Genomic DNA, 20,224 nt, shown 5'->3' on the forward strand with positions numbered 1-20,224 from the left:
GCTTCTTTAGTTGGGGCACAATGGGATTAACCAAGAGCAGCTGCTTTTCAGAACAATTCCACTCTTTTGTGTTCTAGAAACACATAGAACAGCAGCTTCCATAGCTTGCATTGCACACAACTCCTCACTTTGAACCCCAAACCTCTCCTGCAGATGCCAAAGTCGGCACAAATACAAGAGCCTGTTCAGCCCTTCCAATCACCCATGGCAGCACCAAGCAGGCTGCAATGGGGAACCACCGCCTCCAAAATCCCATCCAGTCAAATCAGGAGAAGATTCTCACCAAACTGAGATAATTATTCTGCCAAATTCAATAGTCTGTGGCCCCCACTCTCTTCCTCATCCTTTTCTGCACTGCCAAGGAGCAGCATGTCCCAAAAAGAGAGCGAAACCAAAGACTCTCCAGGATGACATCTCCTAGATTGGTGGCTTGCACAAATCAGACATACCTCATTAGTTCTATCCACAGTACTTCTTCCAAAATTAAAAAAAATCCTTCAATTTATACAATGCATTGGAAATTGACAGAAGAATAAACGTTATACGATATTGCCAACAAGTCAGTCCGAGTCCTGCTGCGCTGTTCTGCCAGGTCACCTGGCAGGGAGCAGCGATAATGGGGTAACATTACATTGAGAACATTACATGTGGTAACATTACATTGAGCAGCAGAGCTGCTCTGACACCTTCTGGTGACAAACTCCACTACAACCTCGGCCCTTGGGACAACAACGGCGAGGGCAGACCAGAGACTTGCTCTGAATTTCTCCTCTGAACATCATCCACGATGCAGTGGCAGCACTAAGCAAGAAAGGAGCCACTGCAAACCATCAGCCTCTCATTCATGTCATGGACCCCTACTAAATTAAGACTGAATTAAAAATATTATTTGAATACAGAATATAGGAGAAAGGTATATACTTTTTATGCACATCTCCAAAATCTATGTCATTAACCATTACTTTTAACCTCTGTTTAGTACTTTGATATTAAGAGATGTTTTACTTTCTCTAACAGTTTTCAAGAGGAATAGCAGGTTCCCAACTGACACCACTGCTCAGGCCACATTCTGCTTGAGACAGCAGGAACAGTCAGCACCTTTCACCCGGATAATCAGCAGAGACACTAGCTACACACCACTTGCACCAGGTGAATCACTGAAATCTTCACAAAAAAACACAGCTCCCTACTGCTGTGGGAAGTGCTAGGAACAAGGAAACCAGCTCCAGTGCCCTGGGGCAGCCCAGAGGGAGGAAGGAGCCCACTGCACCTTGGCAGACAGTCCCACAGCTGAGCTGGCTCGTCGAAACCACTCGCTGAAACACTAAATGGAAATTATTAACTCTAGAAACATTCCCCCATCTTCCTGGCAACACCACCTGTTGTGCAATGGACTGAAGGTTTATGAGAACAAGACACAATGAAATGACCCTACATAGACACCTGCACACAGCCCTAGTGTGAGGCTGTGCCCTGCCCACTTCAGCAGCTGGAATTTCAGGAATTTCACAGCAACTCTCCTGCCACAAAGCCATGCAGCCTCCACTCTCCCCTCCGCTCTCAGGGCAGCCAGGGATCCAGGAGACTTTTATTAAAGCTCATAGGAAGAACTGAAATCTTCACACTCAGCTATTCACCATCCAGAAATGAGCTGCTTTGGTCACGATTGTCATTTCCAAAGAGGCGAATCCCAGGATGCAGCTCCAGAGTGACAGTCCCTCTGGATGGGCCAGGATGCTGTCACCTCAGCCTCAGAGGCACAGACAAGAACAACTGCCTCGGCTCCAAACAGTTCACGTTTGAGAGATTCTGCCCATCTTTTCAGCTGGAAAGTAAACTATTTTGTCAGTAAAAGCTTTAATTTCAAGTAAATTACGTGACAAAATTTGAGTACAAAATTTGAGTACACACTTTGTGGCTAAAAGAATTTACAATTTGTATTAACACACAGAGTGAGTTGTTTACTTTTGTGTATCTGTCAAAAGCATCTTCATTCTGTTACCTACAGTGGCATTCACATGTTCCATGATACCAAACCCTACCATTCCCTGCAGCACAAAGTACGCCAGCAGAGAAAATTTATTATTGCCACATCAATCAAAAAAGCTACCAAAATTACATTACAGTAAATGCAACTCTGCTTATTACAAAAAGAAAATGTTAGCTAATTCATCTAAGTGAGCATTTTCTGCTACTGTCAAACATGATCAAAGGTATGTTTATAACATACATTTAGTGAACCATGTAAGCAAAGGTGCAGGTAGAACAGCTACAAAATAAACGGAAAAGGGTGCTCCTTTATAGAAGGAGCACCATCTTCCCTCGGGCACCACTGCTACAAATAATGTCTTCATGGGCCTTGGCTACTTTCTCCAGGGGATATTCCAAGCCCACAACTGGTTTCAGCCAGCCAGCTTCTATGCCATCCAGGACTGCTGTGGCACATTCACGCCTTTCCTCCTGCATGCAACAAACACAGAGTTTATGACAAGGTCTTTGCATTTCAGAATACTATTGGCAATTTATGCAATAATTAAAGCAAATTCCACAACCTGAAAATATTTTATGATGTTCTGAGATTGAATCAAAACATAAAGGAATGAACTAACAAGTTTGTTACAGTGAAATTATTCTTTCATTCTTCCAACTAATTTTAACTGTAAATAGAAGGGTGCTGGAACAAGTCAATAAAGCATACTTAGAAATAGAAATGCTTCTCACCTCAGTTGCAAGAAACAGACTCACTCCAATTATGCTGGACTCCTTGCTCATTGTGTCTCTTGGGTTTATCTCGATGCGTCCCCTGCAGCCCACGACCTGCCCAGAGGAGTCAGAGCTGCTCAGCGTGATGCCGAACGCACAAAGTCAGTGACACAAGCACCCATCAGCACCTCCCTGCCCGGGACACAAACACTCGCTGTCACCAACGCACAAAGTCAGTGACACAAGCACCCATCAGCACCTCCCTGCCCAGGACACAAACACACACTCACCATCACCCTCCCTGCCCGGGACACAAACACACACTCACCATCACCCTCCCTGCCCGGGACACAAACACACACTCGCTGTCACCCTCCTGCCCAGGACACAAACACACACTCGCTGTCACCCTCCTGCCCACCCTCCCTGCCCAGGACACAAACACACACTCACCATCACCCTCCTGCCCAGGACACAAACACACACTCACCATCACCCTTCCTGCACGGGACACAAACACACACCATCACCCTCCCTGCCCAGGACACAAACACACACTCACCATCACCCTCCCTGCACGGGACACAAACACACACCATCACCCTCCTGCCCAGGACACAAACACACACTCACCATCACCCTCCCTGCACGGGACACAAACACACACCATCACCCTCCCTGCCCAGGACACAAACACACACTCACCATCACCCTCCCTGCCCAGGACACAAACACACACTCACCATCACCCTCCTGCCCAGGACACAAACACACACTCACCATCACCCTTCCTGCACGGGACACAAACACACACCATCACCCTCCCTGCCCAGGACACAAACACACACTCACCATCACCCTCCCTGCACGGGACACAAACACACACCATCACCCTCCTGCCCAGGACACAAACACACACTCACCATCACCCTCCCTGCACGGGACACAAACACACACCATCACCCTCCCTGCACGGGACACAAACACACACTCACCATCACCCTCCTGCCCAGGACACAAACACACACTCACCATCACCCTCCTGCCCAGGACACAAACACACACTCACCATCACCCTCCCTGCCCAGGACACAAACACACACTCACCATCACCCTCCCTGCACGGGACACAAACACACACTCACCATCACCCTCCCTGCCCAGGACACAAACACACACTCACCATCACCCTCCCTGCCCAGGACACAAACACACACTCACCATCACCCTCCCTGCCCAGGACACAAACACACACTCACCATCACCCTTCCTGCACGGGACACAAACACACACCATCACCCTCCCTGCCCGGGACACAAACACACACTCACCATCACCCTCCCTGCACGGGACACAAACACACACTCACCATCACCCTTCCTGCACGGGACACAAACACACACTCACCATCACCCTTCCTGCACGGGACACAAACACTCACCATCACCCTCCCTGCCCGGGACAGCAGCTGCAAGTCCGCATCCAGGTTGACATTGGAGAGCATTTCTATGATGATGTCCACTCCTCCCGGCCCTGTGCATGCCTGTGCAGGACACAGGATGTTACTTCAGTGCTTGGTACCATCTTTAATTTTAAACACTACAGAAAGTTTCCACTTTACAGCTCATTGTTTAAATTTTCAATGTGGCCTTTGTGCTGCAGCTGACAGCAAATGAGCTGATTTGTAGCACATTTTGCTGTGCTAACTTGTGATGTGATCCCACACTAGAATTTGCTGAATGCAGGCAGTTCTAAATGCCACAGCCTGTGAGGAAAGCTCAGCTCTTCCAGCCCAAGAAAGTTTTTCCTTGTGTAGAAATGAAAAAGGTAGTACACTATTGATCTACATAAATCTATTTTAAAGTCTTCTGCAAACAACTGTTCACAAGTTGTTAAGAACAACACTACCTGCATTCTTGAGTCCAGACACAGGCCTACCTTAATTTTCTCTGTATAATTCGGGTCTCTGTGATTAAAGGCTTGGTGAGCGCCGTTTCTCAGGACCACATTCATGCCCTCCTCAGTCCCTGCTGTGCCCAAAACCTTCAAACCACAAGCTCTGGCAATCTGACATGCTGCTAGTCCCACCTGAAGGGAGAAAAAAAAAAAACCAAAAGAGAAATTATTTTACCTCTTTCTTAGCATTTTAAATAGTCTACCAGCAACTTGGAACTTCCCCATTTAAAAAGCTAGTCTGGTAAAGTGTTTTTTAACCAATAATTTGGATCCCAAAGACAGCCAAATACTCTTTAAAAAAGAAAAGATATTTACCAAGGCATGGTAAATTTTTGAGGTTTTTGAATAGCTATCAACATTTGACACACATAGATGTAGAATGCCGAGTATCTGTCAAACCTGAGCCCAATATTTCTTATACAAATCCAAGGAAATTCTTCTCTTCACAGAATCACCTGCTATTAATACCAGCATTACACATTGCAAAGAAAATCTGCAGGCACAAATTTTACTAACACTACTTTAGAAAGTGAATTCTCAATGTCTCCTACCAGCTTTGCACTCCAGTAAAAATAGAAGCACTACATTTAGTTTATGAAAATTTTAAAAAGGATTTACGATGCTAAATGCCATTCTAGTATCTCAGAATAAGATATCAATTCATCTTTTTGTTGTCTAAAAAATAATTAAGGAAACTTGGCCTCTTCACAGAAGCTGTTTGGTGCATCACCAGAAATGAGCAACTACAGAGTGTGGGAGATAAACTAAAATGTTGAGTCATAAAGATCTAAAGTAAATTTGTCAAGAAAACCCAAAGAAAACTAGAAGTGCCATTTCATGCAGGTTTATATATTCCAGCACCTTTCCTTGTGCAGCCAGCTGTTGGCTCATGGGTAAAAACATGAGAATGCAAACAGAAATGCACAGTTACCCTGCACCAGTGACTTATTCTCAGAGGACTGAGAACAATTTGTACATATTGGAAAATTAGAGCTTTCTGCTATCAGCAATAAAGCTTCCAGAGCAACCACCACCCGCAGCAAACACCCGTTCAGGATGTGACCCTCTGACTGGGAACTCACACCAGCACTCGTGCAGTCTCACAGTTATTGGGAATAACAGGGTTTTTCTGAGAAAGTGTACCCTAGAGTATCTGAAATAAACACCTAATCTGCTAATCTATTGACACAAATATGACCACAACTTCTACCCCAGGAAGAAGCAGATGCAGGGACAGAGAGCAGGGCTCTCTACCCCTTGCCCCCTTGGAATACTTACCCCCCCACTGGCACCATGAACCAGCACGCTTTCCCCTGCTTTGGCACAGCCTCTAGGAGAAGAACACAAGAAATGCTGGCACTGTGACTGCAGCACACACTGACTGAGCACGGGGCTGCAGGTACTGACACCAAATCTCATTGTTCACACAGCATTGCTTCCAGTTTATGTTCCAATTATATTCCAATTTATGGCTAAACAGATATCATAAGCCTTTTTGGGAAAACAAGGAGGCAAAATAAATCCTGTGACTGATGACTTGAAGCAACGTGCAGCCAGCAGCCAGTGAGAGCCTGGTACTGAGCTTCAGTTCAGGACTTTGGCCTGCCACAGGAAGGCAGTGGTTCTGCTCCACAGCACCTGTCTGCTTACTGAGGAAATTAGAACTATTGCTCTTTTTCTTCCCCAGCCAAAATACCAGTGAGTACTGAGAGGGAGTCACATATTTTATGCCATGAAGCCTTTCCTGGTAGGTTCTCTCAAGAAAAAAGGCTCAGCAGGAAAACACAGTCACAAGCTGCTAGATCACAATTATTTGACAATTCCATCAGCGTAATGTTTTTAAACATCTCCCAGTCACCAACCTCCCCCTTTTATAGGGCAGTGAAAACACGAACTTTGGCACTGTAAATAGCAAAGGTTAAAGTGCACAAGCGTGGTTTGGTGCCTTACTTCTGGAAAAGGGCCCGGTAGGCAGTGAAGTAGGGCACTCCGAGCGCGGCTCCCTGCCTGAAGTCCAGTTTGTCTGGCAAAGGAAAGACTCTGCTGGCTGCAGCCACTGCATACTCTGCATATCCTCCAGAAAGCGTTTCAAGGGTGAAAACTCTGTCACCTTTCTAGAATGGACGGAGAGAACACAGAGAAATCAATCATTTCCCTTACTTTTTCCTTCATAAACATTAAGATGAAATTAACAGAGGCTTGGGCTATTTCTAACAGTTCTCCTATCAAAAATAACCAGTTACATTTGTCAAAGAAATTTTTATAAAATCCGATACATACCAGCAATGCAACACAAACTGTATAATTTCTTATACTTAAATCTAAGTATCATAATTATAACCCCACCCAGCAGTGTAACACACAAACTTACTGCCTCATTAATATGAACCTTAATGAACTTTGACTGAAGTCAGGAATTCCATGCACAGATTCCAAATGAAAAACCTCAAAAGCTTTTACAAACACAAAAGAAACATTTCTAAATTATTTAAATGTGGAAATATTTTTCCCCTCAATATACCCTAAGACATCTCTCTCTCATTCAAGCCCAGAGCATCACAATTGTCAGAGGAAGCAAAAAGCCACACACAGCAGATATAGCAAGCTGTTAGTAAGAAAATATGAAAAAAGATTATTCTTCTCTCTTGATAACCCTGTCTCTCAGATCTCCCAAAATTGTTACATAAATTCCAAATCAGGAAATTCCAGCCCAATTTTACCTACAGTTTTTATGTTGGTTTGGGACCAAATGTCTAATGACTTAAATAGGAGAACCAATTTAAAAACTAAATTGGCGTCATAGATATCTTTCTTAGCAACTGATATTTGCCTTCTCCTGTCCTGAGACTTTCCCACTGAGAAATCCAAATAAAATTACTAGACAGGAGTAATAGGGTATTTGAACAATTTTAGTAACAAATAACAGAATTTATGGAGCTTTATAAGTAAGCAATTTCCATTTCTCAAATACTTCACAGGAAAATTTTTAGTTCTGCCTGAAATTACTACCCCCAGCAGGAAGCTTCCAATCTCAACTTCTTCTGCAACGCCAGAAAAATAGCTCCAAACCCCAGCTTTTGTACACCAGATACCAGTGCTTTGAGCAGACAGAGTGCAGTGCCTCTCGTGAGAGCCCTGAGCTTCAGGAGGGCACAGCATTCCTCACAGCCCCACCAGCAGGCTGGCTTGCCAGTGCTTGTACAGTCCATGGAGGGTTTCCCCCCTTGAAGAGATTAGGTGATTATAAGCAGCAAAACCAGGTACAGTGTCACAGCAGTCAGCCACAGAGGACCCACGAAGCAATGGTGAATATACCCGGAGTGTAAATACCTTGAATGCAGTCACGTGCTCCCCAACACCTTCAATCACCCCAGCCACATCCGAGCCGGGAGTGTAGGGCAAAGCTGGTTTCCTGGCATAGGTCCCAGAGCGAATGTATGTCTCAACAGGATTGACCCCACAGGCATGGACTTTAATTAATACCTAAAAGAAAAGACACTTCTGAAGCAGTAACTAAAATGATTTAGCCCTTGAATTCACAGCATGGTGTTGTAGCATTTTTACTGAATTCTCAAACAGCCTCTGTAACAACCCAGTGTCAAAGGGAAGCTAATTTCAGGGAAATCTTGATGTGGAAGCCCACAGCAGAGTAAAGAGTCACATCTGTTAAGCATGATATCTCAAGTAGTACGAACACACTGACCAAAACTCATGTACTCTAGGTGTAGGGTTTTGGTTGTATCTCATTCTGTCCTGCAGGCACTTGTTAACATTCATTATCACTATATTCCTTCACAGAGCTCACATGTACCTGGTTTTCTTTTGGAGCAGGAACTAACACATCTGACTGGAGTTTAAGCACTTCAGGGCCACCAAATTCAAACACCCGGACCGCTCTCATCACAATCCTGGTGGCTGCCATGGCGACCAGGGGACCTGCTAAAAGACACAATGAGACCCCTGGTACCTGTGCAGGTCACGGGCAGCCTGGGCCACCTGCCCTGCGGACACCGCCTGGAACACGGCACGCACCGCGGGGCCGAAGGGCGATCGATCCTGTGGGAACGAACCGAACTGGAGGGGAGGCAGCGGGGCAAGGGAAGGCCCCGGGCTGCTCTGGGCCCTGCCACAAACACACCTGCACCGCCGGGCCCCGCCTACAAACACACCTGTAGCGTCAGGCCCCGCCCTCAAACACACCTGTAGCGTCAGGCCCCGCCCTCAAACACACCTGTAGCGTCAGGCCCCGCCCATAAACACACCTCTGCCGTCAGGCCCCGCCCACAAACACACCTCTGCCGTCAGGCCCCGCCCACAAACACACCTCTGCCGCCAGGCCCCGCCCACAAACACACCTCTGCCGTCAGGCCCCGCCCACAAACACACCTCTGCCGCCAGGCCCCGCCCACAAACACACCTCTGCCGCCAGGCCCCGCCCACAAACACACCTCTGCCGCCAGGCCCCGCCCTCAAACACACCTCTGCCGTCAGGCACCGCCCACAAACACACCTCTGCCGCCAGGCCCCGCCCACAAACACACCTCTGCCGCCAGGCCCCGCCCACAAACACACCTCTGCCGCCAGGCCCCGCCCACAAACACACCTCTGCCGTCAGGCACCGCCCACAAACACACCTCTGCCGCCAGGCACCGCCCACAAACACACCTCTGCCGCCAGGCCCCGCCCACAAACACACCTCTGCCGCCAGGCCCCGCCCACAAACACACCTCTGCCGTCAGGCACCGCCCACAAACACACCTCTGCCGCCAGGCCCCGCCCACAAACACACCTCTGCCGTCAGGCACCGCCCACAAACACACCTCTGCCGCCAGGCCCCGCCCACAAACACACCTCTGCCGCCAGGCCCCGCCTCTTGATACGCCTCGCGGTCAGGCCGTGCCCCGGAAGCGCTCCTTGCGATCAGGCCCCGCCCCTTCGGGCCGCCTCGTGCAGCCGTCGCCCCCGTGTAGCCCGGCCGTGTCCCCGTGGCTGTGGAGCCTGACACGGGTAGCGCAGAGCCGCTGCCTTATCGGCCCGTCTCCCCGGACGAGCGCCCGGGAGCCCCCGCGCCCACCGCCTACCTGCGGAGCGCCGCTGCCGCGCGGCGGAACGCGGAGAAGGGCGGGGCCGTACCACCACCGGCCCCGCCCCGCCGCGCCGCCCGGCCGCGCGCCGAGGTTTGTCCGCCGTGAGACGCCGTCCCCCCGCGATGGCGGCGTTCGCGCGGCGCAAGGCGCAGCGGCTCGCGCGGCCGGACCCCAGCCGGAAGCGCGCGCTGGACGCGCGAGCCGCGGAGGTCGCGCGGTTACTGAACGCGCGCGAGAGCTTCTGCACCACGAGCTCGTGCGACGGGAGGGTGATGGTGACGGTGCGTGAGGGACGGGAACGGCACGGGGATGGTGACGGTGCGTGAGGGACGGGAACGGCACGGGGATGGTCACGGTGCGTGAGGGACGGGAACGGCACGGGGATGGTGACGGTGCGTGAGGGACGGGAACGGCACGGGGATGGTGACGGTGCGTGAGGGACGGGAACAGCACGGGGATGGTGACGGTGCGTGAGGGACGGGAACAGCGCGGGGATGGTGACGGTGCGTGAGGGACGGGAACAGCGCGGGGATGGTGACGGTGCGTGAGGGACGGGAACAGCACGGGGATGGTGACGGTGCGTGAGGGACGGGAACGGCACGGGGATGGTCACGGTGCGTGAGGGACGGGAACAGCGCGGGGATGGTGACGGTGCGTGAGGGACGGGAACGGCACGGGGATGGGGATGGTGATGGTGACGGTGCGTGAGGGACGGGAACGGCACGGGGATGGTCACGGTGCGTGAGGGACGGGAACGGCACGGGGATGGTCACGGTGCGTGAGGGACGGGAACGGCACGGGGATGGGGATGGTGATGGTGACGGTGCGTGAGGGACGGGAACGGCACGGGGATCGTGGTGGTGCGTGAGGGACCGGCCGGGTGATCGTGGCAGTGGGTCTGGTCGCGGTGTGATTTGGCTCTTGCTTCAAGGGGCTGCTTCTTTATTTCCAAGGAGCGTTTTTGTAGCAGCACGAGATTAAACCTCACCGAGCTGCCGAGCCACTTTAATGGTTTCTGTCCATCACCAGGACACAGACGGCACGGGCATCCAGAAGAAGAACTGCACGTGGCTCCTGGTAACACATGACCCGTGTGTCAAAGGCGATGTGGTAAGGGCACAGTGAGATACAGCCTTTATTTTTATTCATGGAAATGCTCCAGTTGTCATAGAAAACACATGGTGTCAAAGGGTTTTTATTCCTGCTACTAACATGAATTGATACTCGACTCTCAAAATTAACTTTTCCACAGATGTGTTGCTTAATAAATTCTTCAGGCCTGTTTTAAGAGAATGCTTTTAAACTCAGTATCAAATTCTCTGCTCAGTTATAAAGGCAGCTGATATTCCAGAAACCTAGATAATTTCATACTGTCTGGAGTCATATTTAAAACTCTTGAATTAAAAAATATCTCTTGAGCCCAGCTTGCTGTGCTCGCAGACAGATACCTGAAGGTGGTGTAACAGGGAATCTCTTATATAGCATTGTTAATTTAGTATCATTAAATACCCTGAAATTAAAAACATCTATAGTGCAGGATTTTTCATTTTTAATATGCTTTCAAAATAATCTACTCTTTGCATATATTGCTTTGTCCCACAAAAGAGGCAGTTGCAAGATCAGCATGTTCTCACTCAATTTGTAGTTCACTTTACCATACATATACATTCTCACACATGCACAGGAGTGTCCTCCAGAATATTTGTTTTCATTAGTATTTGTTCCAGCAAAGCAAAGTTTGCTGAAGTTTCAGGCCAACACAGCAGGGTGTTGTTAACTCTTAGGAGAGGAAGTACTATGATTTTTATGTAAATATTATGGTATATTTTCCAGATGACAGCACTGAAGAAAGCCACTGGTGATGCTGTGTTCAAGTTTGAACCATTTGTTCTTCACGTGCTGTGTCGGGAGCTGCAGGATGCGCAGCTGCTGGTAAAGCCACGTCGAGTGCAATGTGGCATTGTTCTGTTACATTCTTGCCTGCAAAAATAAAACTATTGGCTCCTGGGTAAGCAGTTGCACTTAGAAGCAGTCCCAGGTGTGCTGTGTGTTTAATAATTAGAGTAGTAAAGTAAGCTGGTGAGAAAACACAGCTTTAAACTTGGTGAGTGTTTTACTGTACTTAGAAAGAAAAAAGACTCACCTGCAGTTCAGTCCTCAAGCTGAAGCAGACTGCTGCATGAAACGCTGCCTGAGGGGCCTGGGCTGCCCTCACTGGCTGAAGGGGCTGGATTTTAGATGGTACCTTGCTACCAGCCAGGCCATCTGGGTCTGTTTTCAGTGCACTGAATGATGCCTTTGCCTTCTGCTTTTCCAGTGTGGCTGCGGAGAGCGATGTGTGCTGAGCTGGGCTTGTTTTGGGTTCAGTGCAGGAGAGCTGAGGGACTCGGGTAGAGTGCAGCTGCGCTCATCGTTGTGAGTGCGTGGCACGACTGTCTGTGAAGTTCCAGCTCCTTGGCATAAAACAGTTCAGTGCCCAGAGAGACATTGCACCCTTCTGCACCGATGGATTCAATTAGGATCCACCGTGGGCCTCTGAAAACCACCCACCATTTGTGGGTTTGATCTTAAAAAGTATTTTAATGTAACTGTTTTTTAATAAGTCTGGGTAGATGATTTGAATATGTTTTTTGCAAAATTGAGATTGTACGTTGCATTGCAAGGCGTCCATAAATATTTTTTGCTGTGAAAGTGTACAAGACCTGTTTAAGTATTTATTTTTTCTGCAGCATTCAGTGGCTATTGACTCTGGGTTCAGGAACTCTGGTATTACAGTTGGCAGAGGAGGAAAAATTACAATGGTAAGTACTCTGCTACTGTAAGGGATGTAATGAAGTTGTGTTGTTACGTTAACCTTGATTTTTGTACCAGCCAAGACCTGACTGGTGCTTAGGAGCTGTCACAGGGCATGCTATAGCAAAGAAGTAGCTTGCTGCTTTAGGTGACAGCAACTTAAATAATTGTATGGATAAGCAGGTTTTTTGTTATAATGAACTCCATACATTATTTAAATAACCTTCATAAACTAAAAAACTTTATTCCAGGTAAATCATGTTTGTGTTTTCAGGCTGTGCGGAGCACTCACTGCTTAGAAGTTCCATTGAGCCACAAAGGGAGATTGATGGTCTCTGAAGAATATATTGAATTTCTGGTACATGTAGCCAATCAGAAAATGGAAGAAAACATAAGGAGGATTGACAGGTTTGTAAGAAAACACCAGTTCTGTTCATGACATCTAATTTTTCTTCAGTATTAAGTAAAATGTTAGCAACCACTTTTCTCCCCTTGCATGTTTTGATTACATTCTAAAAGCATTCGTTTCTCAGAGTAATTTTCAGATCCTGAGCAAATGTATAAAGACAGTAACTAGAGAATTGTTTCTGTCTAGATTCCACAAAGGCTTGGAGCTGGCTCTGGAAGCTGCTGTCCCCGCAGACACCTTGTTTCCCGAGGGGCCAGAGAAGAGCCACTCTGTGTACGTGCATAGAAGAAAGAGACGGCCTGCTCGGGAACAGGCTGATCCCAGCAGAGAGCTGGAGCCCCAGGATGATACTGAAAGCAGCCTTGGTCTGTTGGCTGAAATCATGATATAGACTAAGACATTTGAAAGCAAATGGCGAACTGAAAAAGTTATTGTAATGCTCTTTTTAAGAGATTTATGTACTCCTGTGCTCCAAGTAGTAATATTCTCATGGACATAGACCAGAAAAAAAGGTAACTAACAGAATAGTGAGCAGGACACAGAGAACAAAGCCATAGAATGTTTCGGGAGTTTTTAAAGTGTACTGTTAAATTAACAAAGTGATACTCCATCAGTTATCTTAGAAATAACTGGTTTGCTGCGGCTTTTCACTGTGTTCTGTGTGGCAGCATTTCACTTCCAACTTCTGGGTTTTGCAGAGCCAGCTGGCTCTGCAGGTTTCCCCTTCAGCAAGGGGAAGACAGGCATTGAAGACTGAAGACCATCCAGTACATGCAGTGGAAATTCCTCAGAAACCTTCCAAAGTAGCGCTGTGTGCCCCAGTCTCAGGCCTCATGTGCGTTTGGGCGGACTGGCTAGAGTATGACTCAATCGAGGGGCGTGATTTCTAACAGTGCAGAGCTGCTGGCCAGGAGCTGTGTGAACAAAACTGGAGTCCCACAGCCCGTGGGGCAGCAGGCAGGCGGTGGGAGCAGCCCGCAGCAGGACAAAGCACAGCAGCTCCTCAGGTGTGGGGACATGGCTTCTGCCGCAGGTGTTAGTGCACCATTGTTGGGATGCGGGCTTGTGTCAGACCTTCCTCTCCACTCTGAGGGTCAACTGCCTGTCTGGACTGAACTGAAACTCCAGGGCTTCCATCAATGAAAAGCAGCATCTTCCTCCATGCAGAGGGTCCTCCCAAGCTGCTGCCTTAGCACAGCCCTGGGGAACCCCTGTTGCCATCCCCACTGCTGGGAGTCCCACCATTCCTGCAGATCCCTCTTCACCACCTGGGGAGCACGTCTTGCACACAGAGGAGGTAGTTGTTGCTTGTGGATTTCAACCTTCCTCTGCATGTGACATTTCTTAAAATGTCTAGTACTGGTCTGTTGGACATGGCTCAAGGGACTGATGGCAGCAGCACCAACCACAAGCAGTGCCCACAGACCCTGTAACAGCCCAAACCCTCACCCTGTGTAACAGCACTACAGTATTTACATTCTGAGAAATAGTTTGTCAGAAACTGATCCCACATTCCTCTGAAAAATGATAAAAAATTCAGGAAGACTTTTTGGCGTCTTAACACAAAAATGTTATCCTAACCCCATCCAAGGCTGCAGAGGGTGATGCTGAGGAGGTTTCTGGGACCAGCAACGCCTTCCTCCGTGCACCGCTGCCCTTACACCTTGCCCCATGCTCACCCAAGTTGCACCAGCTCATTTTGAGGTTAATTTTATCAAGCTGTGTTTTATTTCCAGCTGCTGTATGGGATTCTGTTGGGCTGTCAATGTGGGAATTGAGGCAGCAATTGGGAGGAGCATCCAGAGGCATCTGGAGGCAGCACCCTTGAAAAGGGGATTCTGGGGCTTATGGCTGCAGGGAAATTCACCAATAAGCAACAAGACTCCTAAAACTCAAATCTTTATCATTTGTAAGTGTGCTTAGCCACTTAATTAATCTAAAAGGTATTTTTATACTTGCTCTAACTGTGTTAAATTTTTTTTAAATTACAGTTTCACTACCTGTGTACTCAGTTTTCCTGGGGACACAGATGGGTTCATTCACTCCAGGAACTGATTGTCATTTCTCACCCCATAGCATTTCACATCCACACCAGGAAGCTACTCAAATCAGCGCCGCAGCATTCCCTGTGGCTGTGCCACAGGTTCCCAGCCAGTTGTGCTCCCCAGCGCATCCGTGCACTTGACCCATTCGCTGGGATAATTCTGTACATGCAAATCACAAGTGTTCGCTTGAAACAGCTTCCTCTGAAATTCAGATACTTAAAATGGTTTACAAGAGCATGGCAGTAACAGCTGCAGAGTGCAGTGAAATCCGTGTTCTCACATGGGGTTAAACATCTCCAGACCAGGGTGGCTTTGCACCTCTCAGCTTCCACTCCTGCCAGGGCTTCACTTGGATTTAACCAGGTCTCAATTTAATTTAATCAGTCTCAAGTTTTTGAATTTATCATATTATATGTATAATGCACTGGAGGCTTAGCAGCTCTTCAGTACTTTTGGTTACTGAAAATACACAATTATTTTGTAATATCTTGTGAATTTGATTTTACATAGTGGGATATTATGGGAGATATTTCACTTCTGATCTAACCATATTTGAAAGTACCCCAGGGGAACATGCTGGGTGGTTTTTTTTGAAAAGGTGTGTCTTTAAAAAAATTGTGCCTTTAGAAATTATATACATACCTAAATTTCCTGAGCTGCTCGCTTCATTTCTTCAGACCAGGAGAAAATAAAGCTGGCAAGAATTGCTGTCAAGCATGCTGTGTTGGCAGTGGTGTGACAGCAGGCAGCTACCTGAGATCAAGGTCAGAGAATTCTCCGTTTTTTTTTTTTTTTTCCTTAAATCAGAGAATGACACCCAAATTCCATATAGAGATTACATGAAAGATCTTGTTCTGCTTTGTGGATGCAGTTTATTTATGGTACCTGAGCAGTTATGCTATTTTGGTCAATTTTATACTGGAGGGGAAAAGCTTGTTTTTATTTTCTGCAGGATCCCGAGAAAAGAGAAATATTTTTCTCAAAATCAGCTTTTATAGCTGTAATTGTGATTTTTGCGGAGCAGTTCTGACAGCTCAGAGCCTGGTTGCTGGGTGCTTGGCCCAGCTGGCAGAGGACACCCACTCTGCCCCATCCCGCACCGCCTGGCTCTGCCCAATCCCGCATCGCCCTCTGCCCCATTCCGAACCGCTCGGTTCTGTCTCAGCCCGAACCGCCCGGCCCCGCTCCGTTCCGAACCGCCCGGCCCCGCTCCGTTCCGAACCACCCGGCCGTGCCCCAGCCCGAACCGCCCGGCCGTGCCCCAGCCCGAACCGCCCGGCCCCGCTCCGTTCCGAACCACCCGGCCCCGCTCCGTTCCGAAGCTCCCGGCCCCGCTCCGTTCCGAACCGCCCGGCCGTGCCCCAGCCCGAACCGCCCGGCCCCGCTCCGTTCCGAAGCTCCCGGCCGTGCCCCAGCCCGCCCCGGGCGGTGAGCGCGATGCCGCGGGGGCAGGACCCGATGCTGACGCGTCCCCTCGGTGCTCAGCTGACACCGTCCCCCCGTCTCGGGGATTCGGGAGAAGGGGAAGGTGCCGGCGCGACCAGCACTAACGGCGGGTGAGAGTTCACTCGTACAGGCGCTGGGGCTCCTCCGTGAGAACGGAACAGGATTTTTCGTTTCTCTCAATAAGGACCTAGTAAGTTCTTTTTTATGGCATGTTAACACTGCGCAGGGAGCGCGGCTCTCCGCGCCGGCTCTGCTCCGCCAGGCCCTGCTTGGCTTCATGTCCCGGCGGGTGCCTGGCGGCGCCGAGGGGCGCCGGGACCCCAGCGTGGGCACCGACGAGCGCGGAGCCCCCGCAGCCGCCGGTCCCGCTCCCCGCGCCGCCGAGCTCGCCAGGCGCCCGGGAAAAATCAGCCCTTGAGCCTCCCCTGCTCACCCTCCGGCCGATGGCGAAGCCATTTAAACTCCCGAAACACCGAACAGCTGGCAAGGAAAAACCTGCTTTCCTTGGGATGATCAGCAGCTGTCCGCTAATGGAGATACAGACGGCCCCATCACTTCCCAACCGCTTGTCCCCGATAGATTCAGCATCCATGTTACACAGGCAGCACTGCTCTTTTAAAATCTGCTCATTTAAATATTTTTGCATAATATTGCTAGCAAAAATCAAGAAATATTTACAAGGGAAATGCATCCAGATTTCATATAAATAATCCACTTTTTTTTTTTTCTGTTATTTTACATCCCTTGATGTCTTATTTCAGAGTTTTCTTCAATCGCACTTAGTCCGAGACTTGTTTTGTTTTCTCTCACTTGAAACACCTTGAAAGTACTGCACAGAGAATGAAAGGAAAGCTAAATCTGCCAGGATTTCACTTAGAGCTCTCTGCAGGATCTGCTCGTTTTTCCTGTAACATATTCACCTCGTAGTGACATACAGGATCCAGGGACACACCAGTTTTGGAAAATACTCAGGAATGCTGCGGGTAGTTCTATATGAGACCAGAATTTGTCCCAAAATGTACAATATTAAAAATGGCAATTTTCCCTTCATTCCTATTACCTAGATATGAAAGTTCCAATTCAAGAATGTGTTTTCACATCCACAGCACTCTGGGGTAGTATTAAATGAACTCTGTTTAATAAAACACATTCCAAGCTGCTATTTTGATTGAAGCATTATACTTCTTGTCTTGCTATAAGTAGTTCACATTTCACTGGGTCATTGAAAGTTTTTGAATCAGTCTCTCTTCAAATCATATTTAAAATACAGACATAAATAACTGAGACACAGATCCCTTCACAGCACAAACCAGGAGTAAGGGACTCTGTTGCACAGCCAGTACTGCAGTTACCTCCCAAGACAGGGAGGAAATTTTGTCATTCTCCAAACACACTGATCATACCTTTCATAAAACATCTCACAATCATCCAGGGAGACAATAGCATCCCATTTTGTCCTTGAATCATTGAAATAAGAAGTATTTTGATCACAAATGTCTGCTATTATCAAAACATCATTATGATTTCTGCAGGATTGGAATAGGTAACCCAGGTGAAGCTGTGCACAGGTCTCCCCCAGCACAGGTCCCCCCAATTCTGTTTTTCTGCATCAAGTTTTATCTGTTTTTAAACACTCTGTCTGTGAGAACAGCAGCACCAGGCAAAGTCCTTAGTTCTGCCCAGGGCAGCTGTGGCCCTCACAGGTGATGGCCAAAAGGAACATTGCCCAAGTTCTCTGTTTTGATATTTTCTGCCTCGAAAACCCTAGAATCACAGAATTGCTTTGGTTGGAATAACCTCTACAATCAGCTCTGACGTGCATGTGAAAATCACAATAGACTTGCAGAAGATGGAAAAAATATTCACATAAACACTGAAATATTTACAGATGCAGTTCTCCCTGCTTGAACCAGAAAATAAATGCAATAAACGGAGCTCAGGGTTCCAGACGTGGGATTTCCCGTCAGGATAACCTATGGCTCAAATGGTTAATGTCCCTTTGCCTGCTCCAGACAGTCCAGGCAGGACTGGGACAGCAAAGCACCAGCTCCATCCACTGGGTGGGCCTGACCGAGGCCAGGGGGCTCCAGCGAGGGCTCGGGCGGGCAGCAGGCTCTGGCTGCACCAGCAGCCCAGCGCCGCCCGTCCACCTGCATGGTGGGCCTCATCCTTCCCTTGGGAACTTCCTGATGCAGGAGGTTTCTCACTCTAGGGAGCTCACGCAGGAGCCCTGGGCTGGGAGCAATGCTCAGCGCCCCTCTGATCCCTGCATGAATCTCTGGGCACCCTGCAAAGGGAAGAGCCATTGCACCTTTCTGTGCTTCATGCCGGCTTCTACACGGCACAGTCCCACGGTCAGAGGATCCCTCAGACTTTGCTTTCTTACGTATTTCCCCTGTGCATTACTTCCCTTCCAGTATGAGATTAAGGAGAAAAGGAGTGGTGGAAGTAGGAGAGCTGTAGCAGGAAAAAAATATCTGACAAACAGCAACAGCTCCCCAACACCCCTTAAAAGTAATGACGATTTACCAAATGGTTGGGAAGTTGTTATAATTCCTTTTCCAAATTATTACTCACCCTTTAGATTAGAAATGAGGCCAGGGTTAGCAATCAGCCATAAATGGTAGGATTTCTGAAGTAGAAGCACTTGTCTGATTGTGAAGTGGAGGCCATTATTGCCTTGATTGAGTCTTTTTTTTTCCGGGTTGTTTTTTTTTTTTTTTTTAAGCTTGCTTGATTTGTGGCTGAGAGCACACATTCACCACAGTACTGGGAGCAATCAGAGTCTTCCCTGCTCTTTTTTGCTCAGCGATTTAGGGTCCACTACTTTGGCACAGCTGCCACCTTTTAGCCTCCATCAAGCAGAGATATTTTTAAGTGAACTGCATTTTGTGCTTGTCTTTTATCCTCCCATTGCCTTCCTCATGCTTTTTATTTCTTTTTCTTTTTTTTTTTTTTTTTTTTTTTTGAGGGGGGATGGGGGGGATGGATGTCTCTGAAAATATTGTGTGAACTTTAGTTACAAGTATGAAGTTGAAAGAAGGCAGATGAAGCTGGCTAGTTGTCATCTGGCTCTATGTACATATCAGATCTGCAGTTACATGAAAAATGTAAAAATAGTTGAAGTAATTTGCTCAAGTACTGAAGTAAGCCAGAAGCACTGACGGGTGTTTGGGTGCTGGAGTTGAGTTTAGTTTGCCTGAAACTCAGAGTTTAGCCAAGAATTTGTATTCACAGGATTTATTTCCAGACGTTATCTGCTTTGCTAGCACACTGTATTTTAGAGCTCCTCCCAGGCTGTCTCTGGAGGTTGAAGCACAGCTGAGGGGCCAGGGCCTGGCAGACCCCGGGCTCACCCTGACCCCAGCCTGGTGCAGCTGTGACAGGAACTGATGCAGCCTGGGCACAGGAGCAGCAGAGCAGCACCAGGCCCACCCTGCTCCATCCAGCCGCTGAGCCTGCCAGCACGTTGGGCTCAGGATCACATCAGCACATCTGCAGGATGCCACAGGCACAGACCTCTTTCCTTCAATTGCTGCTGCTCTGAAATAGCTGTTTTGCCCCATAGTCCATTTGCAGGCAGGAACCATGTCAGCTAACCCAGTAAAACACTTCCATGGGCCACTGGCACATCCCTACGACCATGGTGAGTGGAAATGCACCAAATCCCCAACTACAGTGGTGTGATAGGCCCTGGGAACACAGGGGCCAGGCTGTGCCATGTAAAGCCATGTAAATTGATGTAACGTTTGCTGTGCAATGCAATGTGATGCCATGTAGTGTGA

General features: G+C 48.3%; 2 protein-coding genes across 3 annotated transcripts; one reads left to right on the forward strand and one right to left on the reverse strand.

Moving 5' to 3' along the window:
• Nucleotides 1-1,593: 1,593 nt before the first annotated feature.
• On the reverse strand, nucleotides 1,594-9,727 carry CRYZ (crystallin zeta). Of its 2 annotated transcripts, none has more exons than XM_058808816.1 (9): nucleotides 9,511-9,727; nucleotides 8,471-8,595; nucleotides 7,990-8,142; nucleotides 6,610-6,773; nucleotides 5,938-5,989; nucleotides 4,642-4,791; nucleotides 4,145-4,246; nucleotides 2,722-2,817; nucleotides 1,594-2,460 (listed from the first exon to the last, which is right to left on the reverse strand). In XM_058808816.1, the coding sequence occupies exons 2-9, from the start codon at nucleotides 8,579-8,581 to the stop codon at nucleotides 2,299-2,301; spliced, it is 990 nt and encodes a 329-aa protein (XP_058664799.1). In that variant the 5' UTR covers nucleotides 8,582-8,595; nucleotides 9,511-9,727; the 3' UTR covers nucleotides 1,594-2,298. The 2 variants fall into 2 exon arrangements, with proteins under 2 accessions (XP_058664799.1, XP_058664800.1); XM_058808817.1 differs by having other exon boundaries at nucleotides 8,471-8,598; nucleotides 9,511-9,630.
• Nucleotides 9,728-9,868: 141 nt separating this feature from the next.
• On the forward strand, nucleotides 9,869-15,247 carry TYW3 (tRNA-yW synthesizing protein 3 homolog). The gene is made up of 6 exons (XM_058808886.1): nucleotides 9,869-10,058; nucleotides 10,783-10,856; nucleotides 11,580-11,678; nucleotides 12,476-12,547; nucleotides 12,814-12,947; nucleotides 13,135-15,247. Exons 1-6 carry the CDS (start codon nucleotides 9,869-9,871, stop codon nucleotides 13,337-13,339), a joined length of 774 nt encoding a protein of 257 aa, XP_058664869.1. The 3' UTR covers nucleotides 13,340-15,247.
• The last annotated feature ends 4,977 nt before the right edge of the window (nucleotides 15,248-20,224 follow it).

Source organism: Ammospiza caudacuta, chromosome 7 (genome assembly GCF_027887145.1).
Source record: "Ammospiza caudacuta isolate bAmmCau1 chromosome 7, bAmmCau1.pri, whole genome shotgun sequence".
Taxonomy (NCBI): domain Eukaryota; kingdom Metazoa; phylum Chordata; class Aves; order Passeriformes; family Passerellidae; genus Ammospiza; species Ammospiza caudacuta.

Bases quoted from the DNA above. Each gene is read 5' to 3' on its own strand.
- TYW3 (XM_058808886.1), top strand. From the start codon at position 9,869: ATGGCGGCGTTCGCGCGGCGCAAGGCGCAGCGGCTCGCGCGGCCGGAC. The intron at 10,857-11,579 runs GTAAGGGCACAG...TATATTTTCCAG, and splicing joins CGTGTGTCAAAGGCGATGTG to ATGACAGCACTGAAGAAAGC. The intron at 12,948-13,134 runs GTTTGTAAGAAA...GTTTCTGTCTAG, and splicing joins AACATAAGGAGGATTGACAG to ATTCCACAAAGGCTTGGAGC.
- CRYZ (XM_058808816.1), bottom strand. From the start codon at position 8,581: ATGGCAGCCACCAGGATTGTGATGAGAGCGGTCCGGGTGTTTGAATTT. The intron at 2,818-4,144 runs GTGAGTGTTTGT...TCCTCTGGGCAG, and splicing joins CCCGGGCAGGGAGGGTGATG to GTCGTGGGCTGCAGGGGACG. The intron at 2,461-2,721 runs GTGAGAAGCATT...TGTTGCATGCAG, and splicing joins GTCTGTTTCTTGCAACTGAG to GAGGAAAGGCGTGAATGTGC.